Here is a 19571-nt window from a genome sequence, read left to right on the forward strand (position 1 = left end):
ATTTCCCTCATCCACACACCTAGTCACCCCCTCGAAAAATTCAATCAGATTTGTCAGACATGATTTACCCTTGACAAAGCCATGCTGACTATCCCCGATTAATCCTTGCCTCTCCAAGTGGAGACTAATTTTGTCCCTCAGAATTTTTTCCAATAATTTCCCTACCACAGATGTTAGGCTCACTGGCCTGTAATTCCCTGGTTTATCCCTGCTACCCTTCTTGAATAATGGTACTACGTTAGCTGTTCTCCAGTCCTCTGGTACATCCCCTGTGGCCAGAGAGGTTCTGAAAATTTGTGTCAGAGCCCCTGCAATCTCCTCCTTTGCCTCCCACAGCAGCCTGGGATACATCTCGTCCGGGCCTGGGGATTTATCCACTTTTTGGCCTGCTAAAACCGCTAGCACCTCCTCCCTCTCGATGCTAATATGTTCAAGTATGTCACAGCCCCCTTGCCCGATTTCTATGTCTGCACCATCTTTCTCCATAGTGAACACAGATGCAAAAAATTCATTTAAAACCCCGCCTACATCATCTGGCTCTACACACAGATTGCCACTTTGGTCCCTAATGGGCCCTACCCTTTCCCTGGTTATCCTCTTGCCCTTAATATTTTGCAAATCCCCGTGTCATTTCGTGGGTGCCGTATTCCTGTGGCTTTTGTTGTATTTCCGCAGCTCCCCTTGCTGCTGCTTCATACGATACTGCCACGCTGAAAGCCTTATCTAGCGTCAGCTCTTTCTCTGAGAGTAACCTCTTCTGGTTTCCTTCACTCAGGAGTCCACAGACAAATTTGTCCCGTAAGGTATCTGCCAGTCCTGCTCTGAACTGGCAGTGCTTTGATAGCTTGTGTAGTTCCGTAAGGTAATCAGCATTGCTCTCATTTTAATGCTGATTTCTCCTGTGGAATTTAAATCTTTCTGCTATCAGCAGCGGTGTAGGATTTAGGTGTTCCTGTAGGATAGCAACAATTTCATTAAAACTCTTCGCCTTCGGTTTGGCTGGAGTAATCAGGTCCCGCAATAGGCCGTATGTTCTTGCACCCATTAAATTTAGCAATACCGATGCCTTTTTCTCATCGGCTATTTCGTTTGCCTCGCAATATACCTCGACTCTTTCCACATACGTGGTCCAGTCTTCTATTGCATTATCGAAGGCAGTGATATCGCCAGTCTTTGGCATCTTAAAAATCTAAAATGGTGCCTCCCGCGCTTTTCCTTCTTCCCCGCCGAGTTGAGATGGCGCCTCCCGCGCTTTCCCGCCGCTGCCACTGCTGCCAACGCTGTCCTCCACGGTATTTTTATTTTTCTATCGCGCTTCAATATTTGCTCCGTTAATTGAAGAACCGTTCCCGCCGTGGAGCGGACCCTCTGGGACACTTCCCTCCCTCTTCTTAGGTCCGAACGCTGCCCGGCTGCGAAGCACCGGCCGCGCCCTGTGTGCTCCACCCTCTCTCTTGCTTCCCGACTCGCTGCCCGGCCCCGTTGCAGAGCCACCCGATCGAGCTCTAGCCCGCCGCAGCCCAGGAAGGATCAGTGCACTACCTGCCACCAGCCCGATTAGCTGGGAAACCACAGACTGGGGAACCAAGCCTGGCTCTCGACAGTCTCTCCTGCAAGTTTTCAATCCGATGATTTGGAGGGCGGTTGCCCATGGTCGACGCCCGTTTCTCGAGTTTCTTTGGATTTTTTTTTTTCTCTTTCTTCTGGCTTTGACCTTCAATAACGTCGTCTGAGGTGCTGCCGAGTTGCAGGTAAGTTTGTTTCTTACACGAGTATTAGATCCGTGTGTTAATGGAGACACGGAATGCAGGAGTTGGTTTAACAAGTCTTTACTGAATGGAGACAACCTGGAAACTGAAACTACAGAAGCCTGCTAGGGCCTCTTATACAGGGGTGGTCACTGCCGGTACTGCAGTCTGAGACCAGTTATTCCCTTAAAGGGACATACACAACAACAGGTATTCGGAATCACAATCCTTCCGTTCCAACCGAGTTCTCTACGCCCACTTCATCTGACCGTCATGTGACCCATTTGGGCTCTTAATTCGGGCTCAGTCTGGGTGTGCGAGATACTGTTGGACACAGACCATGGGTGTATCGATCAACTGATCACTGTTTACTCTCCACCAATTTAAGTGTTTCTGAGACACAACCTCCCTTATTGAGTTCCCTGTTATGTCTTCCTTCGAGCTCACAGACAATTGACGCACAAAAATACGCACATAATAATATTACGAAGATAATAAAAATCGCGAAGACCAAAGGGGTATGTATACAGATCATAATCCTTATGCTCTAACTAAACATATAGTCAATTCTCAGTCTGCATTGTACGCCCCTACAGACTGAGTCCTTAACACAGCAACTTAACAACTTTAAGATCCTATCACACAAGGATCGATCCTATCAAACAAGGATCACGTCCCTTCTTATTTCTCCCTATCACACAAGGGTAATTGTTTCCATCACACAAGAAACAGGGACCTCTTAACGAACCTAGTAGTTTAATAATTCTAAGATCCTATCCAACAAGGATCGGTCCGATCACACACGGACTCTGTCCCTTTTCACCTTTACCCTATCACACAAGGGTACTTATCCTATCACACAAGGATAATTGTTTCTATCACACAAGAAACAGGGACCTCTTAGCGACATCTTTTCTTACCTTCCCCTTATACAATCTGCCCGGCCTGTTTCAGGGTTCAAGTTTTCGGAATCTGTCTTCTTTTACCATCAAGCTGAAAGAGGAAGTGATTACAAAAATTTCAACTCAACCCTGAAATGAGTCTTACAGATCGCAGTACTCCCACCGAGACAAACAGACTACACTCGCGCACCGTCCAAGGAAGGGCCCCTTTAGTGACTAAAATATCACCGATAACTGGCCAGTTAGGGTCCCTCCTTAGAGAGTCACCGTGTTTTTGTCCGTTTACGCACCGGCAAGTAGTAAGCGATCTTGGTGGAACCTCCAAGTAATACTGTCGAAATCTCGACTCCGAGTAAGACTCTAACACACAAGCAGTACCGTCAGATTGTTAGTTTATTTTACTTGTGCACAAGGGGAGAGTGCCTAGTCAAGGGCTAGGCTACCAACTCCGAAAATCATCAGTAATCGCAGCATATCTATACACTTAAGTAAACAAGTTCCTCAGCGATGTTATTCTTCTCTAATTAACCACTTTAACAGTGTTATCAAATCAACACTCGTCTTTGCCTAGTAACAGTTACCATCTCCTTATAGGGACTACCCTTTTCTCGACCCTTACTCATTGTTGTGTCTGGTTTCGGTTATCACATCCTCATTGTTGTTACAGCTGCTGACAGCTTGTCTGGTATTAGTTGCTGAGGTAAGCTCTAATTCTAAGTTGACCGAATATGATATCCCAGCAAGCCTTGCAATCTATAGTTGCCCCCCTTTTTCTATATTTCCACAGCAGTTAAGAAGGCAAATGGTTTATTGGCCTTCGTAGCGAGAGGGTTTGAGTACAGGGACAAGGATTTCTTGCTGCAGTTGTACCAGGTCTTGGTGAGACCACACCTTGAGTATTCTGTGCAGTTTTGGTCACCTTATCTGAGGAAGCATGTTCTTGCCATGGAGGGAGTGCAGCAAAGATTCACCAGACTGATACCTGGGATGGCAGGAATGACATATGAGGAGAGATTGGGTCAATTGGGCTTTTACTTGCTGGAGTTTAGAAGAATGAGAGGGGATCTCATTGAAACTTATAAAATTCTAACAGGACTAGACAGACTAGATGCAGGAAGAATGTTCCTGATGGCGGGGGAGTCCAGAACCAGGGGTCACAGTCTAAAGGTAAGGGCTAAGCCATTTAGGACAGAGATGAGGAGGAATTTCTTCACCCAGAGAGTGGTGAACCTGTGGAATTCTCTACCACAGAAGGCAATTGAGACCAATTCATTAAATATCTTCAAGAAGGAGTTCGATATATTTCTTAAGGCTAAAGGGATATGGGGAGAAGGCAGGGACAGGGTACTGAGTTTGGATGATCAGCCATGATCTCACTGAATGGCGGAGCAGGCTCGAGGGGCCGAATGGCCTACTCCTGCTCCTATCTTCTATGTTTCTATGACATCCATGTGGCGCTGTGGGCCATCAGCAGCAGAATTCTATTCCACCACAATCTGTAGCCTCGTGGCCCGGCATATCCCTCACTCTACCATTACTATCAAACCAGGGGACCATCCCTGGTTCAATAAGGAGTGTAGAAGAGCATGCCAGGAGCAGCACCAGGTGTACCTAAAATGAGTGCCAACCTGGGGAAGCTGCAGCACAGGACTACATGCATGCTAAAAAGCAGAAGGAACCTGCTATAGACAGGGCTAAGCGATCCCACAACCAACGGATCAGATCAAAGCTCTGCTGTCCTGCCACACCAGTCGTGAATTAAACAACTAACGGGAGGAGGAGGCTCTATGAATATCCCCATCCTCAATGATGATGGAGCCCAACATGAGTGCAAAAGACGAGGCTGAAGTGTTTGCAACCATCTTCAGCCAGAAGTGCCAAGTGGATGATCCATATTGGCCTCCTCCTGAGGTCCCCACCATCATAGGAGCCAGTCTTCAGTCAATTCGATTCACTCCACATGATATCAAGATTCAGCAAAGGCTATGGGCCCCGGTAACATCCCAGCTGTCGTGTTGAAGACTTGTGCTCCCGAACAAGCCGCGCCTCTAGCCAAGCTGTTCCACTACAGTTACAACACTGGCATCTATCCAATAATGTGGAAAACTGCCCAGGTATGTCCTGCCCACAAAAAGCAGGACAAATCCAATCCGACCAATTACCGCCCCATCAGTCTACTCTCAATCAGCAGCAAAGTGATGCAAGGAGTCATCAACAGTGCTACCAAGCGGCACTTACTCACCAATAACCTTCTCACTGATGCACAGTTTGGGTCCTGCCAAGACCACTCGGCTCCAGACCTCATTACAGCCTTGGTCCAAACATGGACAAAGGAACTGAATTCCAAAGGTGAGGTGAGACTGACTGCCCTTGACATCGAGGCAGCATTTGACCAAGTGTGGCATCAAGGAGCCCTAGTAAAACTGAAGTCAATGGGAATCGGGTGGGAAAACGTTCCACTGGCTGGAGTCATACCGAGCACAGAAGAAGATGGTTGTGGTGGTTGGAGGTCAATCATTACAGCCCCAGGACATTGCTGCAGGAGTTCCTCAGGGCAGTGTCCTAGGCCCAACCATCTTCAGCTGCTTCATCAATGACCTTTCCTCCAACATAAGGTCAGAAATGGGATTGTTCACCAATGACTGCACCGTGTTCAGTGCCATTCACAACTCCTCAGATAATGAAGCAGTCCATGCCCGCATGCAACAAGACCCGAATGACATTCAGGCTTGGGCTGATAAGTGGCAGGTAACATTCATGCCACAGAAGTGCCAGGCAATGACTATTTCCAACAAGCGAGAGTCTAACCACTGCCCCTTGACATTCAACGGCATTGAAATAGGCTCCAGACCACAGAGCCACGGACTGTGTCCAACTGCTGTGTCTCCACTCCATTCACATTCATACTGCTCAGTTTTCTTGATAACAAAAATAATACTGATTTCTTTTTGCTTATAGAGAGGGTTAATTCCAACTGCGTACATGAAGGTTTCAGCTGGAGGCAGAGGCAACATGGTGAGGTTGATTCATTCCTTCGACTGCTGGAGGTTGTGTGATTGCCCTCTCTCCGATTAGATGGCTGGAATTGTTTTAAAGGGTATCCCACAGGCTCGGGACCTGATCAGCTTCTGAGTCAGACAAACCAGACACCAGATTCTGCGCTCAGTTGGCTGATCTGGACCGAGAAATTGGCAATGCAATTTAACACTCCTTGGTAGAGACTGAAGGAGGGGTCTGGGACATGCATTGTGTGGTGAAATTTAACACTCCTTGGTAGAGACTGAAGGAGGGGTCTGGGACATGCATTGTGTGGTGAAATTTAACACTCCTTGGTAGAGACTGAAGGAGGGGTCTGGGACATGCATTGTGTGGTGAAATTTAACACTCCTTGGTAGAGACTGAAGGAGGGGTCTGGGACATGCATTGTGTGGTGAAATGTCAACAATCTGATGAGCGGTTATATCTAGAGTAAGGCAGTAGAAATCTCCTGAGGTTGTACGGGGGCTTTGCAACACACTGGGGTCCTGAGTTCTACTCTGCTCACCCTGTTAGAGATCGGACACAAGACTGGGGATGGTGCTGAGAGGGGCAGCAGGACTGGGGATGGTGCAGAGAGGGGCAGCAGGATTGGGGAGGGTGCAGAGAGGGGCAACAGGACTGGGGAGGGTGCAGAGAGTGGCAACAGGACTGGGGAGAGTGCAGAGAGGGGCAACAGGACTGGGGAGGGTACAGAGAGGGGCAACAGGACTAAGGAGGGTACAGAGAGGGGCATCAGGACTGGGGAGGGTACAGAGAGGGGCAACAGGACTGGGGAGGGTGCAGAGAGGGGCAACAGGACTGGGGAGGGTGCAGAGAGGGGCAACAGGACTGGGGAGTGTGCAGAGAGGGGCAACAGGACTGGGGAGGGTGCAGAGAGGGGCAACAGGACTGGGGAGGGTACAGAGAGGGGCAACAGGACTGGGGAGGGTGCAGAGAGGGGCAACAGGACTGGGGAGGGTACAGAGAGGGGCAACAGGACTGGGGAGGGTACAGAGAGGGGCAACAGGACAGGTCCCAATGTAAAGGTCGTGAGCTGTGTGGATCAGTGAGAGGAATTCTAACTCTACAGTCTCGTTGAAGGCGGGGGGGGGGTTCTCACTGAGGGATATCAAATCTATATCTTATATATATATATCGGTACTTCTGTCTGTCTGTTATTCTGTCTGTCTGTCATCGCGTGTGCGTCTGTCGGATATGCGCTCGAAAGTTACAGGGCGTACCTACGCGCGCGTTACCTCCAAAGAAAGCTTACGCTTCCGAGACGGTTTTAAGCGTATTTACGTTTCGGCCGGGCTAAAATCGCGCCCGCGGTATCCCAAAAACCTTAACATTCCGCTCATTAGCGACAGAGTGACCTCGAGCTCGACCAATCGTACGCCGGGTTGCTGGCGTGTGCCGCCGGGCCAATCGGTGCCTGTCTGGCCGGGCCTTATCCTTCTGAACCGAGGTGAGTCGCCGCCATCTTGATTCCAAACTTTTCCTTTCCTTTTCCCGCTTTCTGCGTCTTAAAAAAAAACGTTGCTTTTAAAACACATATTGTTTTAAAAAAAAATGATTTAGAAAGTAATTAACTTATCTAATCTCATTAATTTTCCTACCTTTCCCCGTTTTGCCAGGTAGGCCTCGCACCCACGCCCGAGCTAGGCACCTCCCGGCCCCACTCGAAGGCTGGAGGGCCGAGCCTCAGCCCAGCGCCGCTAGGGTGTGCGCGCAGCAGGAGCTGAGACGCGGCGTCTCTCTCTGGCTCGGCCGGGGGGCGGGGCTTGCTGAGCGTTCAGCGTTACCCTGGCAACCGGGTCCGCCGGCCGTCTCGCACAGCCGCAATCGGCGGTCTTCACCTCGGGGGGGGGCTGCGACCCTCGGGGGGGGCCGCAACCCTCGGGAGGGGCCGCGACCCTCGGGGGGGGGGGCCGCGCGCGCAGCAGGAGCAGCTGAGACGCGGCGTCTCTCTCTCTGGCTCGGCCGGGGGGCGGGGCTTGGTCAGCGTCACGGTTACCCTGGCAACCGGGCCCGCCGGCCGAGCCAGAGAGAGACGCCGCGTCTCAGCTCCTGCTGCGCGCGCAATCGGCGGTCTTCACCTCGGGGGGGGTGGGGGGGGGGGCGGCGACCCTCGGGGGGGGGCTGCGACCCTCGGGGGGGGCGCGACCCTCGGGGGGGGGGCCGCGACACTTGGGGGGGGCGCGACCTTCGGGGGGGGCCGCGACCCTCGGTGGGGGGGGGCCGCAACCCTCAGAGGGGGCCGCGACCCTCGGGGGGGGGGGCCGCGACCCTTGGGGGGGGCGCGACCCTCGGGGGGTCCGCGACCCTTGGGGGGGGGCGCGAACTTCGGGGGGGCCCCCCGCCCTCCCTCCCCCCCCGCCCTCCCTTCCCCCCTCTTTTTCCGCCCCCGCCCTCCCCACCTCCCTTCCCACCCCGCCCTCCCCCCCTCCCCCCTCCCCTCCCCCCTCCCCTCCCCCCCCCGCCCTCCCCTCCCCTCCCCCCCCCGCACTCCCTCGCCCTCCCCTCCCCTCCCCCCCTCCCTTCCTCCCCCTCCCCCTCCCCTCCCCCCCTCCCCTCCCTCTCTTCCCCCCAGTCGCTCTCTCTCTTCCCCCCAGTCGCTCTCTCTCTCTCTTCCAGCAACAACATTCCCTCGAAAAAGCCTCGGCACCGCCGGGCACTTCAGCAAGTATATATAAATAAATCGGTACTTCTGTCTGTCTGTCATTCTGTCTGTCTGTCATCGCGTGTGCGTCTGTCGGGTATGCGCTCAAAAGTTACAGGGCGTACCTACGCGCGCGTTACCTCCAAAGAAAGCTTACCCTTCCGAGACGGTTTTAAGGGTATTTACGTTTCGGCCGGGCTGAAATCGCGCCCGCGGTATCCGAAAAACCTTAACATTCCGCTCATTAGCATCTCATTATCCGCTCATTAGCGACAGAGTGACCTCGAGCTCGACCAATCGTACGCCGGGTTGCTGGCGTGTGCCGCCGGGCCAATCGGTGCGTGTGTGGCCGGGCCTTATCGTTCTGAACCGAGGTGAGTCGCCGCCATCTTGATTCCAAACTTTTCCTTTCTGTTTCCCGCTTTCTGCGTCTTTAAAAAAAACGTTGCTTTTAAAACACATATTGTTTTAAAAAAAAAATGATTTAGAAACGAATTAACTTATCTAATCTCATTAATTTTCCTACCTTTCCCCGTTTTTCCAGGTAGGCCTCGAAGCCTCGGCTTCTCCTTCGCACCCACGCCCGAGCTAGGCACCTCCCGGCCCCACTCGAAGGCTGGAGGGCCGAGCCTCAGCCCAGCGCCGCTAGGGTGCGCGCACAGCAGGAGCTGAGATGCGGCTTCTCTCTCTGGCTCAGCCGGGGGGCGGGGCTTGCTGAGCGTCAAGCGTTACCCTGGCAACCGGCCCCGCCGGCCGTCTCGCACAGCCACAATCGGCGGTCTTCACCTCGGGGGGTGGCGCGACCCTCGGGGGGGGGGGGCGCAACCCGGGGGGGGGCGCAACCCTCGGGGGGGGGCGCGACCCTCGGGGGGGCCGCGACCCACGGGGGCCGCGACCCTCGGGGGGGCGCGCGACCCTCGGGGGGGGGCCGCGACCCTCTGCAGCAGCCGCGACCCTCGGGGGGTGGGGCGCGACCCACGGTGGGGGGGCGCGACCCTCGGGGGGGGGGCGCGACCCTCGGGGGGGGGCCGCAACCCTCGGGGGGCCCTCCCTCCCCTCCCTCCCCCCCACCGTGCCGCCCCCCCCCCCACGCCGCCCCACCCCCCCTCCCCCCTTTCCCTTCCCCCCCTCCCCCCCTTCCCTTCTCCCCCGCCCCTCCCTTCCCCCCCGCCCCTCCCTCCCCCGTCCCTCCCCCACGCCCTCCCTTCCCCCCCTGCCCCCCCTCCCTCCCCTCCTCCCTCCCCCCCCCAGTCGCTCTCTCTCTCTCTCTTCCAACAACAACATGCCCTCGAAAAAGCCTTGGCACCGCCGGGCACTTCAGCTAGTATTAAATACAATCGATTAGCAAACATAAATTTAGGCTAGGACAGTAGGAACATGAGACATCATTTAAATTAATGAGAAGTACATTTTAGAGTGAGGAGAAATCAGCCAGAGTTCCTGCTCCTGATCACTGTCCAGTGACCCCTGGGTTAGAGAGAGGGGATATCAGACCGGGTTCCTGCTCCTGATCGCTGTCCAGTGACCCCTGGGTTAGAGAGAGGGGGAAATCAGCCAGGGTTCCTGCTCCTGATCGCTGTCCAGTGACCCCTGGGTTAGAGAGAGGGGAAATTAGCCAGGGTTCCTGCTCCTGATCACTGTCCAGTGACCCTTGGGTTAGAGAGAGGGGAAATCAGCCAGGGTTCCTGCTCCTGATCATTGTCCAGTGACCCCTGGGTTAGAGAGAAAGGAAATCAGCCAGGGTTCCTGCTCCTGATCGCTGTCCAGCGACCCCTGGGTTAGAGAGAGGGGAAATCAGCCAGGGTTCCTGCTCCTGATCGCTGTCCAGTGACCCCTGGGTTAGAGAGAGGGGAAATCAGCCAGGGTTCCTGCTCCTGATCGCTGTCCAGTGACCCCTGGGTTAGAGAGAGGGGGAAATCAGCCAGGGTTCCTGCTCCTGATCACTGCCCAGTGACCCCTGGGTTAGAGAGGGGGGAAATCAGCCAGGGTTCCTGCTCCTGATCGCTGTCCAGCGACCCCTGGGTTAGAGAGAGGGGAAATCAGCCAGGGTTCCTGCTCCTGATCACTGTCCAGTGACCCCTGGGTTAGAGAGAGGGGGAATCAGCCAGGGTTCCTGCTCCTGATCACTATCCACTGACCCCTGGGTTAGAGAGAAAGGAAATCAGCCAGGGTTCCTGCTCCTGATCGCTGTCCAGTGACCCCTGGGTTAGAGAGAGGGGGAAATCAGCCAGGGTTCCTGCTCCTGATCGCTGTCCAGTGACCCCTGGGTTAGAGAGAGAGAGGAAATCAGCCAGGGTTCCTGCTCCTGATCACTGTCCAGTGACCCCTGGGTTAGAGAGAGGGGAAATCAGCCAGGGTTCCTGCTCCTGATCACTGTCCAGTGACCCCTGGGTTAGAGAGAGGGGGAATCAGCCAGGGTTCCTGCTCCTGATCGCTGTCCAGTGACCCCTGGGTTAGAGAGAGGGGAAATCAGCCAGGGTTCCTGCTCCTGATCACTGTCCAGTGACCCCTGGGTTAGAGAGAGGGGAAATCAGCCAGGGTTCCTGCTCCTGATCACTGTCCAGTGACCCCTGGGTTAGAGAGAGGGGATATTTTAAGAACATAAGAAATCGGAGCAGTTCGAGCCTGCTCCGCCATTCAATGGCTGAGCTTCTACCACAAATCCACTTTCCCAATAATCTCTGTCTTGAATATACTCACCGACTGAACAGCCCCCTGGGGTAGTCACATATTGACCCAGACTGGGGTAAGGATGGATGATTTGCTTCCCTAAAGGACGTTAGTGAACCAGACACTAGCTTTTTATTCCAGATTTATTTAATTAACTGGATTTAAATTCCACAGCTGCCATGGTGGGATTTGAACTCATGTCTCTGTGATCATTAGTCTAGTCACTCTGCATTATTAGCCCAGTGACATTACCACTGTGGTACCATTCCCAATACTGTCACCCCTGGTTCTAGTCACTCTGCATTATTAGCCCAGTGACATTACCACTGTGGTACCATTCCCAATACTGTCACCCCTGGTTCTAGTCACTCTGCATTATTAGCCCAGTGACATTACCACTGTGGTACCATTCCCAATACTGTCACCCCTGGTTCTAGTCACTCTGCATTATTAGCCCAGTGACATTACCACTGTGGTACCATTCCCAATACTGTCACCCCTGGTTCTAGTCACTCTGGATTATTAGCCCAGTGACATTACCACTGTGGTACCATTCCCAATACTGTCACCCCTGGTTCTAGTCACTCCAGCCAGGGGAAACATCCTCTCTGCATCTACCCTGTCAAGCCCTATAAGAATTTTGTATGTTTCAATGAGATCACCTCTCATTCTTCTAAACTCCAGGAAATATAGGCCAGTCTACTCAATCCTCATAGGACAATCCCCCCATCCCAGGAACCAGTCTGGTGACCCTTCGTTGCACTCCCCCTAAGGCAAGTATATCCTTCCTTAGTTAAGGAGACCTAAACCCTAGGATGTAGGCCATCAGGTCCAGGGATTTCTCAGCTTTTCGTCCCATCAATTTCTCCAGTACTATTTCTTTACTAATACTAATTTCTTTAACTTCCTCATTCTCACTAAACCCTTGGTTCCCCACTATTTCCGGAATGTTTTTTGTGAAGACAGACACAAAGTACTTGTTTAATTTCTCTGCCATTTCCTTATTCCCCATTATAATTTCTCCTGTCGCTGCCTGTAAGGGATCCACGTTTACTTTCACTAAACACTTCGTTTTTACATACCTATAGAAGCTTTTACAATAATGGGCCGGAATTTCCAGTGAGTAATAACGGCGAACTAACAGCGTTCACTGTTATTACCCCTTTGAAACTGACCGCAACTTGGATGTAAAACATGCGCAGCTAAACGCAGAAATCCTGAAGTTGTGGTCAGTCATTCACTGCTCCAAAACTGGCTGCACTGTGGCCCCTCCCCCAATACTGGCAATCAGTGAAACTGATGAAAACATTTTCCACACTAATATTGCTGTTAAATTCCCCATTAAATGTTAGGCCTCGATGGTTAGGCGTAACTGGGGTTTTAACAGCGTATTGACTGCTAAACAAACATTATGGTCCTCAAAAACTAATTTTAATTTTGTGGAGTGTTAAATTTCTCCATTATGATAAAAATTATTTTTAAAAAAATTGTTTTAAAAAAAGTAAATTTTTTTTTAAGTTTATTCATATTTATTTCAGGTTTACTTTATCCCCATGTGAGAGCCCCAATCTTTGTTTTGCTCTCTGTAACATTTTTAAAAAGTCAGGATAAAAGTAGGTTCTCTTTTTCTGCTTCCCTGAATCTAAGAATTCTGCAATATTATTGGCTGCTCAGACAGCTGTTGACATCTCAGCAAAGCACGCTTGAGATTACCCACTACACTGTACTGAAATCACTTGCGCATTGAAAAAGGCAAAATTCTCTCCACAGAGATCGCAAGATCTTTTGTGGGCAGCTTGTGGTATGTTGCCTCCCTGGTTCCAGGGTCAAGGATGTCACTTAATGGCTGCAGGGCATTCTGAGGGGGGAGGGTGAACAGCCAGAGGCCGTGGTCCATATCGGTACTGTAAGAACCGGGTTTTTCTGGTCCTCGTCTTGAGTTACGTAGCACAAAGAATTCCAGGCTCGAGGGTTCGGAGAGTTAAAACAACATCATTTTATTCATTACTGTTCGGAGTGGTCATACAGCATATCGACAGTACATTCGTGTCCCGAGGGTCACACCGGGTTAGACACGTGGTGCCAGCATTTACGTCCCCGGGAGATGCCTGACCCTCTTGCATCACTTCCCTGGCAACAAGTGTTTCCTTACATCACTTCCCTGGCAACAAGCGTTCTCCAATAAGGGATCACTCAAGCCCTTTCGGTTTGACCATGATCTGGTCTTCAGTCTGGCAGGCAAGTCCTGACTTGCCTCACTGCTGTGGGCACCGAACAATGGCTAGTCAATCATTCTCTAGTCAGCAGTTAGGCCCTTTCAGTGACCCTGATCTGGTCGTTAGCACTTCATTAATACTTGGCCTCAGGCTGGGGCAGGTATTTCTCTGTTCTGCTAGCTTTTGCACTCTGCAAAGCTGGGGCTGCTTTTTAATTTAATCTAGACTTGTCTTGTGTGAAGCCATTTTGTGAGCCAATTCATTGCCCATTTTATTCCCATTTCCAAATCCAAACCATTTTTGTAAGCCAATTCATTGTCCATTTTATTCACGTTTCCACATCCCTCCCTTTGATTCTTTATACAATCTACAAGAATCATTATATACAAGGTATCCTCTTGATAGTGCACTTTATCAAGAACATACCCCGTGGCTCCGTTTTGTTTGTGTTCTGGCCATGAATACAACCAAAAGGGTTTTAATTTCGAATTTACAGATAACTGTGTAGGACCGAACAGGCTTCCTCTGGGGGTTCCCCCTGCTTTGCTGTGTCTACTTCTACCCTAATTCGGGAGAGGCGAGGGGGTATAGTAGCTCCTGCACGACTTATACAACATTTGATAATATTTACAAAAATAATAATTCCCAAAATTACACCACTTATAACAATCAAACCATACATTAATTTCTGCCCCAATGTTTTCAGCCATGTATGGGAATCATGGTACACAATAAGTCCAATTTATCCTTCTGTTGGGGCTCCTGTCGTATCTCTTTTCATGTGTGACGCGTGTATCCAAGCTTTCTTTCCTTGTACTTTCACGGCTGCTCCTGTGGTCAACAGGATGACATACGGACCTTCCCACTTGTCTTCCAGAGGGGCTGGCTTTATTTTCTTTACCCAAACTTGTAGCCCGGGGACTAAGCTGTGTCCTCCCGGTGGGGGTTCTTGCCAAGCTGCGCTGACCTGTTGGGAAGCAAAACTGACAGCATCTGTTAGATCTTTGCAATACTTTAGTACTGTGTCACTTAGAAGATGAATGTCAGCCCTACGTAGATCTATTGTTCCGGGTAGCGACATTGGTCTACCGGTAACGACCTCATAGGGGCTGAGTCCAGTGGTCCTATTCGGGATGGCTCGAATACTACATAGGACAAGGGGTAGGGCCTGAGGCCATGGCACTCCTTCAGAGTGATACTTAGTGAGCCGTTGTTTAATTGTCCTGTTTGCTCTTTCCACTTGTCCCGATGATTGGGGGTGGTATGGGCAATGCAATGACCATTGTATTTGTAGTAGTCTGCAAAGTTCTTTTTCCCTTGTTTCATGGGGGCCGAAACACTAGGTCATTTTGTGGGTTCTATCGAATTCTGTTGTAACCGCCCACCCTGCCAATCGGGTTCCTTTTTTCACAAAGGATGACCCATCCGTGTAAAGGACCATTTCGGGATTGTGTAAGGGTAGTTCCTGTGTCTCAGCCCTCTGCTGCTCAACTTTCGGCACTTTCTCGAGAGCCAGTTTCTTCCCCGAGATTTCCCTCGGTCGATTACACTGTAGTTAAAAGTCTCGCTTGCTAAATACACCACCTTAGTCTTTCCATCTAATGGGCAGTCTTGGGCATATTGTGTGGGGAAGACCGTTAATTCTGCTCCTGTATCCAATAGGCAGTCTACTTCCAGTGGGGGTGAGTGATCTGTTTTTCCCACCAACAAAGTCATATAGAGGCCGTCCCTGGCTTGGGTGATTAAAGCTCTCAGTTGCCAAGGTACCTCTACCTTCGGGGGTTCGTTGGTGGGGTCTATTGGTTTTTTGAATGCTGTCGGGCCATGCTGTCGAAGGTTTCCCTTCCGGTGAAGTTTGAGTTCCGGTACATTTCTACCATCGCCATCTCTCCAGGGCTAAGGGTCGGTGGGGAGGGGGTAATTGTCTGGGTGTCATACAGGCCGGCGGCGCCCAGGGTCTGCCACGGATTTGTGCCGGGTTGATTATCTGGGACTGCCTGTCCTTGCCATTGTCCTCCCCCACCTCTTCCTCTACCCCTGTTGCCCACTCGGCATGTTCTAGCCCAGTGTCCCTCTTTCCCACATTTGTGTCAATTGCCTGGTTTCTTATCTGGGTTTTCCCAGGGGGGTGCAGAGTTTACTCGCTCCGGGGGGTTTAGTTTCATGGCTCGGAGCTGGGCAGTGTTCTCTATCCTGGGTTACGGCTTGTTGGGTCAGGTCCGCAAAAGAAACTGCGTTTGTTTTCCAGTTTGCCATTGTTAATTTTACCAATTTTGCCAGGTCAGGTCTCAAACCATTCATAAAGGCATTTTTCAATGGTTCATGGGTGCAGGCATCCACCTCTGCTTCGGTATTCTGTCCCATGCCAGAGTACTCTAACCACTGGTTGGCGAAATGACCGGCGAAGTCATTGGGGTCTTCTTTTTCTTTTTGGACACAGGAGGCTATTTTGGACCAGTCTGGATTGGTCGGGCCCCTTTCCTGTAGCCAATTTCTAATGGCCGTCCACCCTTCTGTCCTATCGGCTTCTGATTCTATCAGAGCTAGGTCAGGGGGGACTATTAGGACTGGTGGTGCGGGAGGTGGTACGGCGGGGGGTTGGGCTCCGACAGCTGGAGGTGGGTTGGCTGCTTGGTGCGCCGCTAAGGCCACTTGGTGTGCTTGTCTGGCTGATTTAAGTAGGGCGTTTGCTCGTCTGGTGACGGCCATATTTACTATTGCTGTCAGGGCGGCCGACTCTCTTGCGCTAACTACTACTGCTATAACCTGGCATCCATCAAATGGGTGCCGGTTATAGATTGTTCTTTTTCGTTCCAGGAACTGCCAGGCTTTTACTCCGCTTTTCTTTGGATGCGGCATATCAGTTGCCCATTGATCTATATCTTTTGGGTTGGCCGGGTAGTAGGTATAAATTCGGAGATTTCGGCCGCCTACTTCATGTTTTTGTAACCTGATGGGGGCAAGGCGTGGGGGTGGTTTCTTGGTTATATCTTCCTCATCTGATGAGTCCGTAAGAGGGGTATTTATTATAGCAATATGGGCTTCGTTTGATCGGGGTTGGAGCGTGGGCTGTTCATATGCCGGAGGGGCTGTAGGGGGCGCTGCAGGATAGGTAGGATACAAGGGTGTTGGAGTAGTCGTCACCACTCTGGGATTTTCCCTATTTTCCCTGTGTATCTCCCTTTCTTTCTTGGTTTTTGCCTTCCACTTTTCTGCTCTTTCGTTTGCTTTTTCAAGGCATTTTTGGTGTTTCTCTAACTCGGCTTTGTATTTTGTTATCTGTTCGTGGAGAGCTGTTTTTTGTTCTTTCTCTTTGGCCTCTGCCGCCTTCCGAGTTATTTCCCCTCTCTGCCTACACTGTTTCAAGGTGGCCAATACTCAGCCCGTTTTTCTTTTCCCTCCTTTCATACGGGTGGTCTTGCCCCATGCTCTTTTTATATCATCAAGGGACCATTGTCCTTTTGAGGCACCAAATTTTTGTTCGATATTATATTCATGTTGTGGGACATCGAATGTACTTTCTATATACTGTTTGAGTTGGATTACTATTTCTTCTAACGTGGTCTCAGGAGGGGCTCTGCCTCCTTTTTCCGTCGTTGGTTTTCTACTTGGTTCCGTCATGTTGCCACAGGTCGTAGACTTAACGAATAAGTTTAAAATAGACTAGAGTCGTCCCGGACTCCGCCGCGTGCTAGCTAGCAATGGGACCTGTGCACAGGTCGTAGACGTAACGAATAAGTTTAAAATAGACTAGAGTCATCCCGGACTCCGCCGTGTGCTAGCTAGCAATGGGACCTGTGCTCCGTTAACCGCCAGCCAGAAGGTACGCTACCCGGTTGGTTCGTTCAATAAAGATCACAGAGACAGGGTGCAAAAAGGGCACAATAAATTCCAGTGCTTACCTTTTTCCCCTTTCTTGATGTCTTGCGATCCTGCCGACTACGCCAAGCTGTAAGAACCGGGTTTTTCTGGTCCTCGTCTTGAGTTCCGTAGCGCGAAGAATTCCAGGCTCGAGGGTTCGGAGAGTTAAAACAACATCATTTTATTCATTACTGTTCGGAGTGGTCATACAGCATATCGACAGTACATTCGTGTCCCGAGGGTCACACCGGGTTAGACACGTGGTGCCAGCATTTACGTCCCCGGGAGATGTCTGACCCTCTTGATGTTCCACACGCCTTCTGGCTAAGAGAGAGAATACCTGTGGGGAAGCCCCTATTATACCGTTGGACAAGGGTCACTACATCACTTCCCTGGCAACAAGTGTTTCCTTACATCACTTCCCTGGCAACAAGCGTTCTCCAATAAGGGATCACTCAAGCCCTTTCGGTTTGACCATGATCTGGTCTTCAGTCTGGCAGGCAAGTCCTGACTTGCCTCACTGCTGTGGGCACCGAACAATGGCTAGTCAATCATTCTCTAGTCAGCAGTTAGGCCCTTTCAGTGACCCTGATCTGGTCGTTAGCACTTCGTTAATACTTGGCCTCAGGCTGGGGCAGGTATTTCTCTGTTCTGCTAGCTTTTGCACTCTGCAAAGCTGGGGCTGCTTTTTAATTTAATCTAGACTTGTCTTGTGTGAAGCCATTTTGTGAGCCAATTCATTGCCCATTTTATTCCCATTTCCAAATCCAAACCATTTTTGTAAGCCAATTCATTGTCCATTTTATTCACGTTTCCACTGCACCAACGACATAGGTAGGAAGAGGGATGAGGTCCTGCAGGCAGAGTTTAGGGAACTAGGAAAGAGGTTAAAAAGCAGGTCCTCAAATGTAGTAATCTCCAGATTACTACCAGTGCCATGTGCTAGTGAGTTCAGAAATTGGAAGATAAAGCAGATGAATGCGTGGCTCGAGAGATGGTGTAGGAGGGAGGGCTTTAGATTCCTGAGGAATTGGAACCATTTCTGGGGGAGGTGGGACCTCTACAAGCCAGACGGGTTGCACCTCAACAGGAACGGGACCAATATCCTCACGGGGGGGGCGGGGGGGGGTGTTGCAAGTGCTGCTGGGGAGGGTTTAAACTAGCTTGGCAGGGGGATGGGAACCTAAGAGTAGAGTCAATAGGGAGGGAAGAAAAACTGGAATTGGAAAACAAAAATGTAGAAAGTAAATTGGAAGGACAGAGGAATCAAGGGCTAGATAGTAGTCAACAAGGAGGTTTGCCTGTACTAAATGGTATATACTTCAATGCAAGGAGTATAGCGAACAAGGCAGATGAGCTGAAGGCACAGGTATTGATATTATAGCTATTACAGAGACGTGGCTGAAAGAGGGGCAGGTATGGCAACTCAACATTCCTGGTTACAGGATTTTCAGATGGGATAGAGGGGGAGGTAAAAGGGGAGGGGGTCGCGGTATTGATTAAATAAACTATTACAGCTGTGCGGAGGGATGATATGTTGGAGGGATCATCAAACGAGGCCATATGGGTCGAATTGAAAAATAAAAAAGGGGCGATCACACTGCTGGGAGTGTACTACAGACCCCCAAACAGTGAGAGGGAGATAGAAGAACAAATATGTCGACACATTTCTGAGAAGTGCAAAAACTATAGGGCAGTAATAGTAGGGGATTTCAACTACCCCAATATTAACTGGGATAAAATGAGTGTGAAGGGTATAGAAGGTGCGGAATTCATAAAATGCATCCAGGAGAACTTTTTTAGCCAGTATGTAGCAAGCCCAACAAGGGAGGGGGCGGTCCTGGACTTAGGTTTAGGGAATGAAGCTAGGCAGGTAGAAGGCGTATCAGTGGGGGAGCATTTTGGCGCTAGTGACCATAATTCTGTTAGATTTAAGATAGTTATGGAAAAGGACAAGGATAGACCAGGAATAAAAAAATTCAAAATTGGGGAAAAGCAAATTTTGCTAAGCTCAGAGGGGATTTAGCCATAATGGACTGGAAACAGCTACTTGAAGGTAAATCAGTGTCAGAGCAGTGGGAAGCATTCAAAGATGAGATCCAGAGGGTTCCAACCAAACATGTGCCCTTAAAGAAAAAAGGTGAGACTAACAAATCTAGAGCCCCCTAGATGTCTAGGGACATACAGGGTAGGATAAAGAAGAAAAGGGAGGCGTATGACAGATACCGAGGGCTAAATACTCCAGAATCTTTAGAGGAGTACAGAAAGTGCAGGGGTGCAATTAAAAAAGATATTATAAAAGCAAAGAGAGAGGATGAAAAATTCTTGGCAAGTAAAATCAAGGAAAACCCAAAGATGTTTTATAAATATATTAAGAGTAAGAGGATAACTAAAGAAAGGGTAGGGCCTATTAGAGATCATGAGGGTAATCTGTGTGTGGAGGCGGGAGACGTCGGTAGGGTTCTTAATGAATACTTTGCGTCTGTTTTCACAA

At 50.5% G+C, this 19571-nt stretch overlaps 1 protein-coding gene and 1 long non-coding RNA gene across 3 annotated transcripts in view; one reads left to right on the top strand and one right to left on the bottom strand.

Moving 5' to 3' along the window:
- LOC147101933 (neutrophil cytosol factor 2-like) overlaps positions 1–19571 on the top strand; it is a 97089-nt gene that overhangs the window by 60778 nt on the left and 16740 nt on the right. The window contains exon 7 of the mRNA XM_085965157.1: positions 5609–5665. Coding sequence (XP_085821283.1) covers positions 5609–5665 — 57 coding nt within the window. The remainder of the gene's footprint in view (positions 1–5608; positions 5666–19571) is intronic.
- Positions 12977–18033, bottom strand: LOC147101934 (uncharacterized). 2 transcript variants are annotated; one of them, XR_015073395.1, is made up of 2 exons: positions 17119–18033; positions 12977–14183 (listed from the first exon to the last, which is right to left on the bottom strand). It is a non-coding gene; the product is annotated as an uncharacterized LOC147101934 (long non-coding RNA). The 2 variants fall into 2 exon arrangements; XR_015073394.1 differs by having other exon boundaries at positions 12977–14199.

This window comes from Somniosus microcephalus, chromosome 23 (assembly GCF_052327205.1).
Source record: "Somniosus microcephalus isolate GS21.2 chromosome 23, FLI_Smic_1.0, whole genome shotgun sequence".
Classification (NCBI taxonomy): domain Eukaryota; kingdom Metazoa; phylum Chordata; class Chondrichthyes; order Squaliformes; family Somniosidae; genus Somniosus; species Somniosus microcephalus.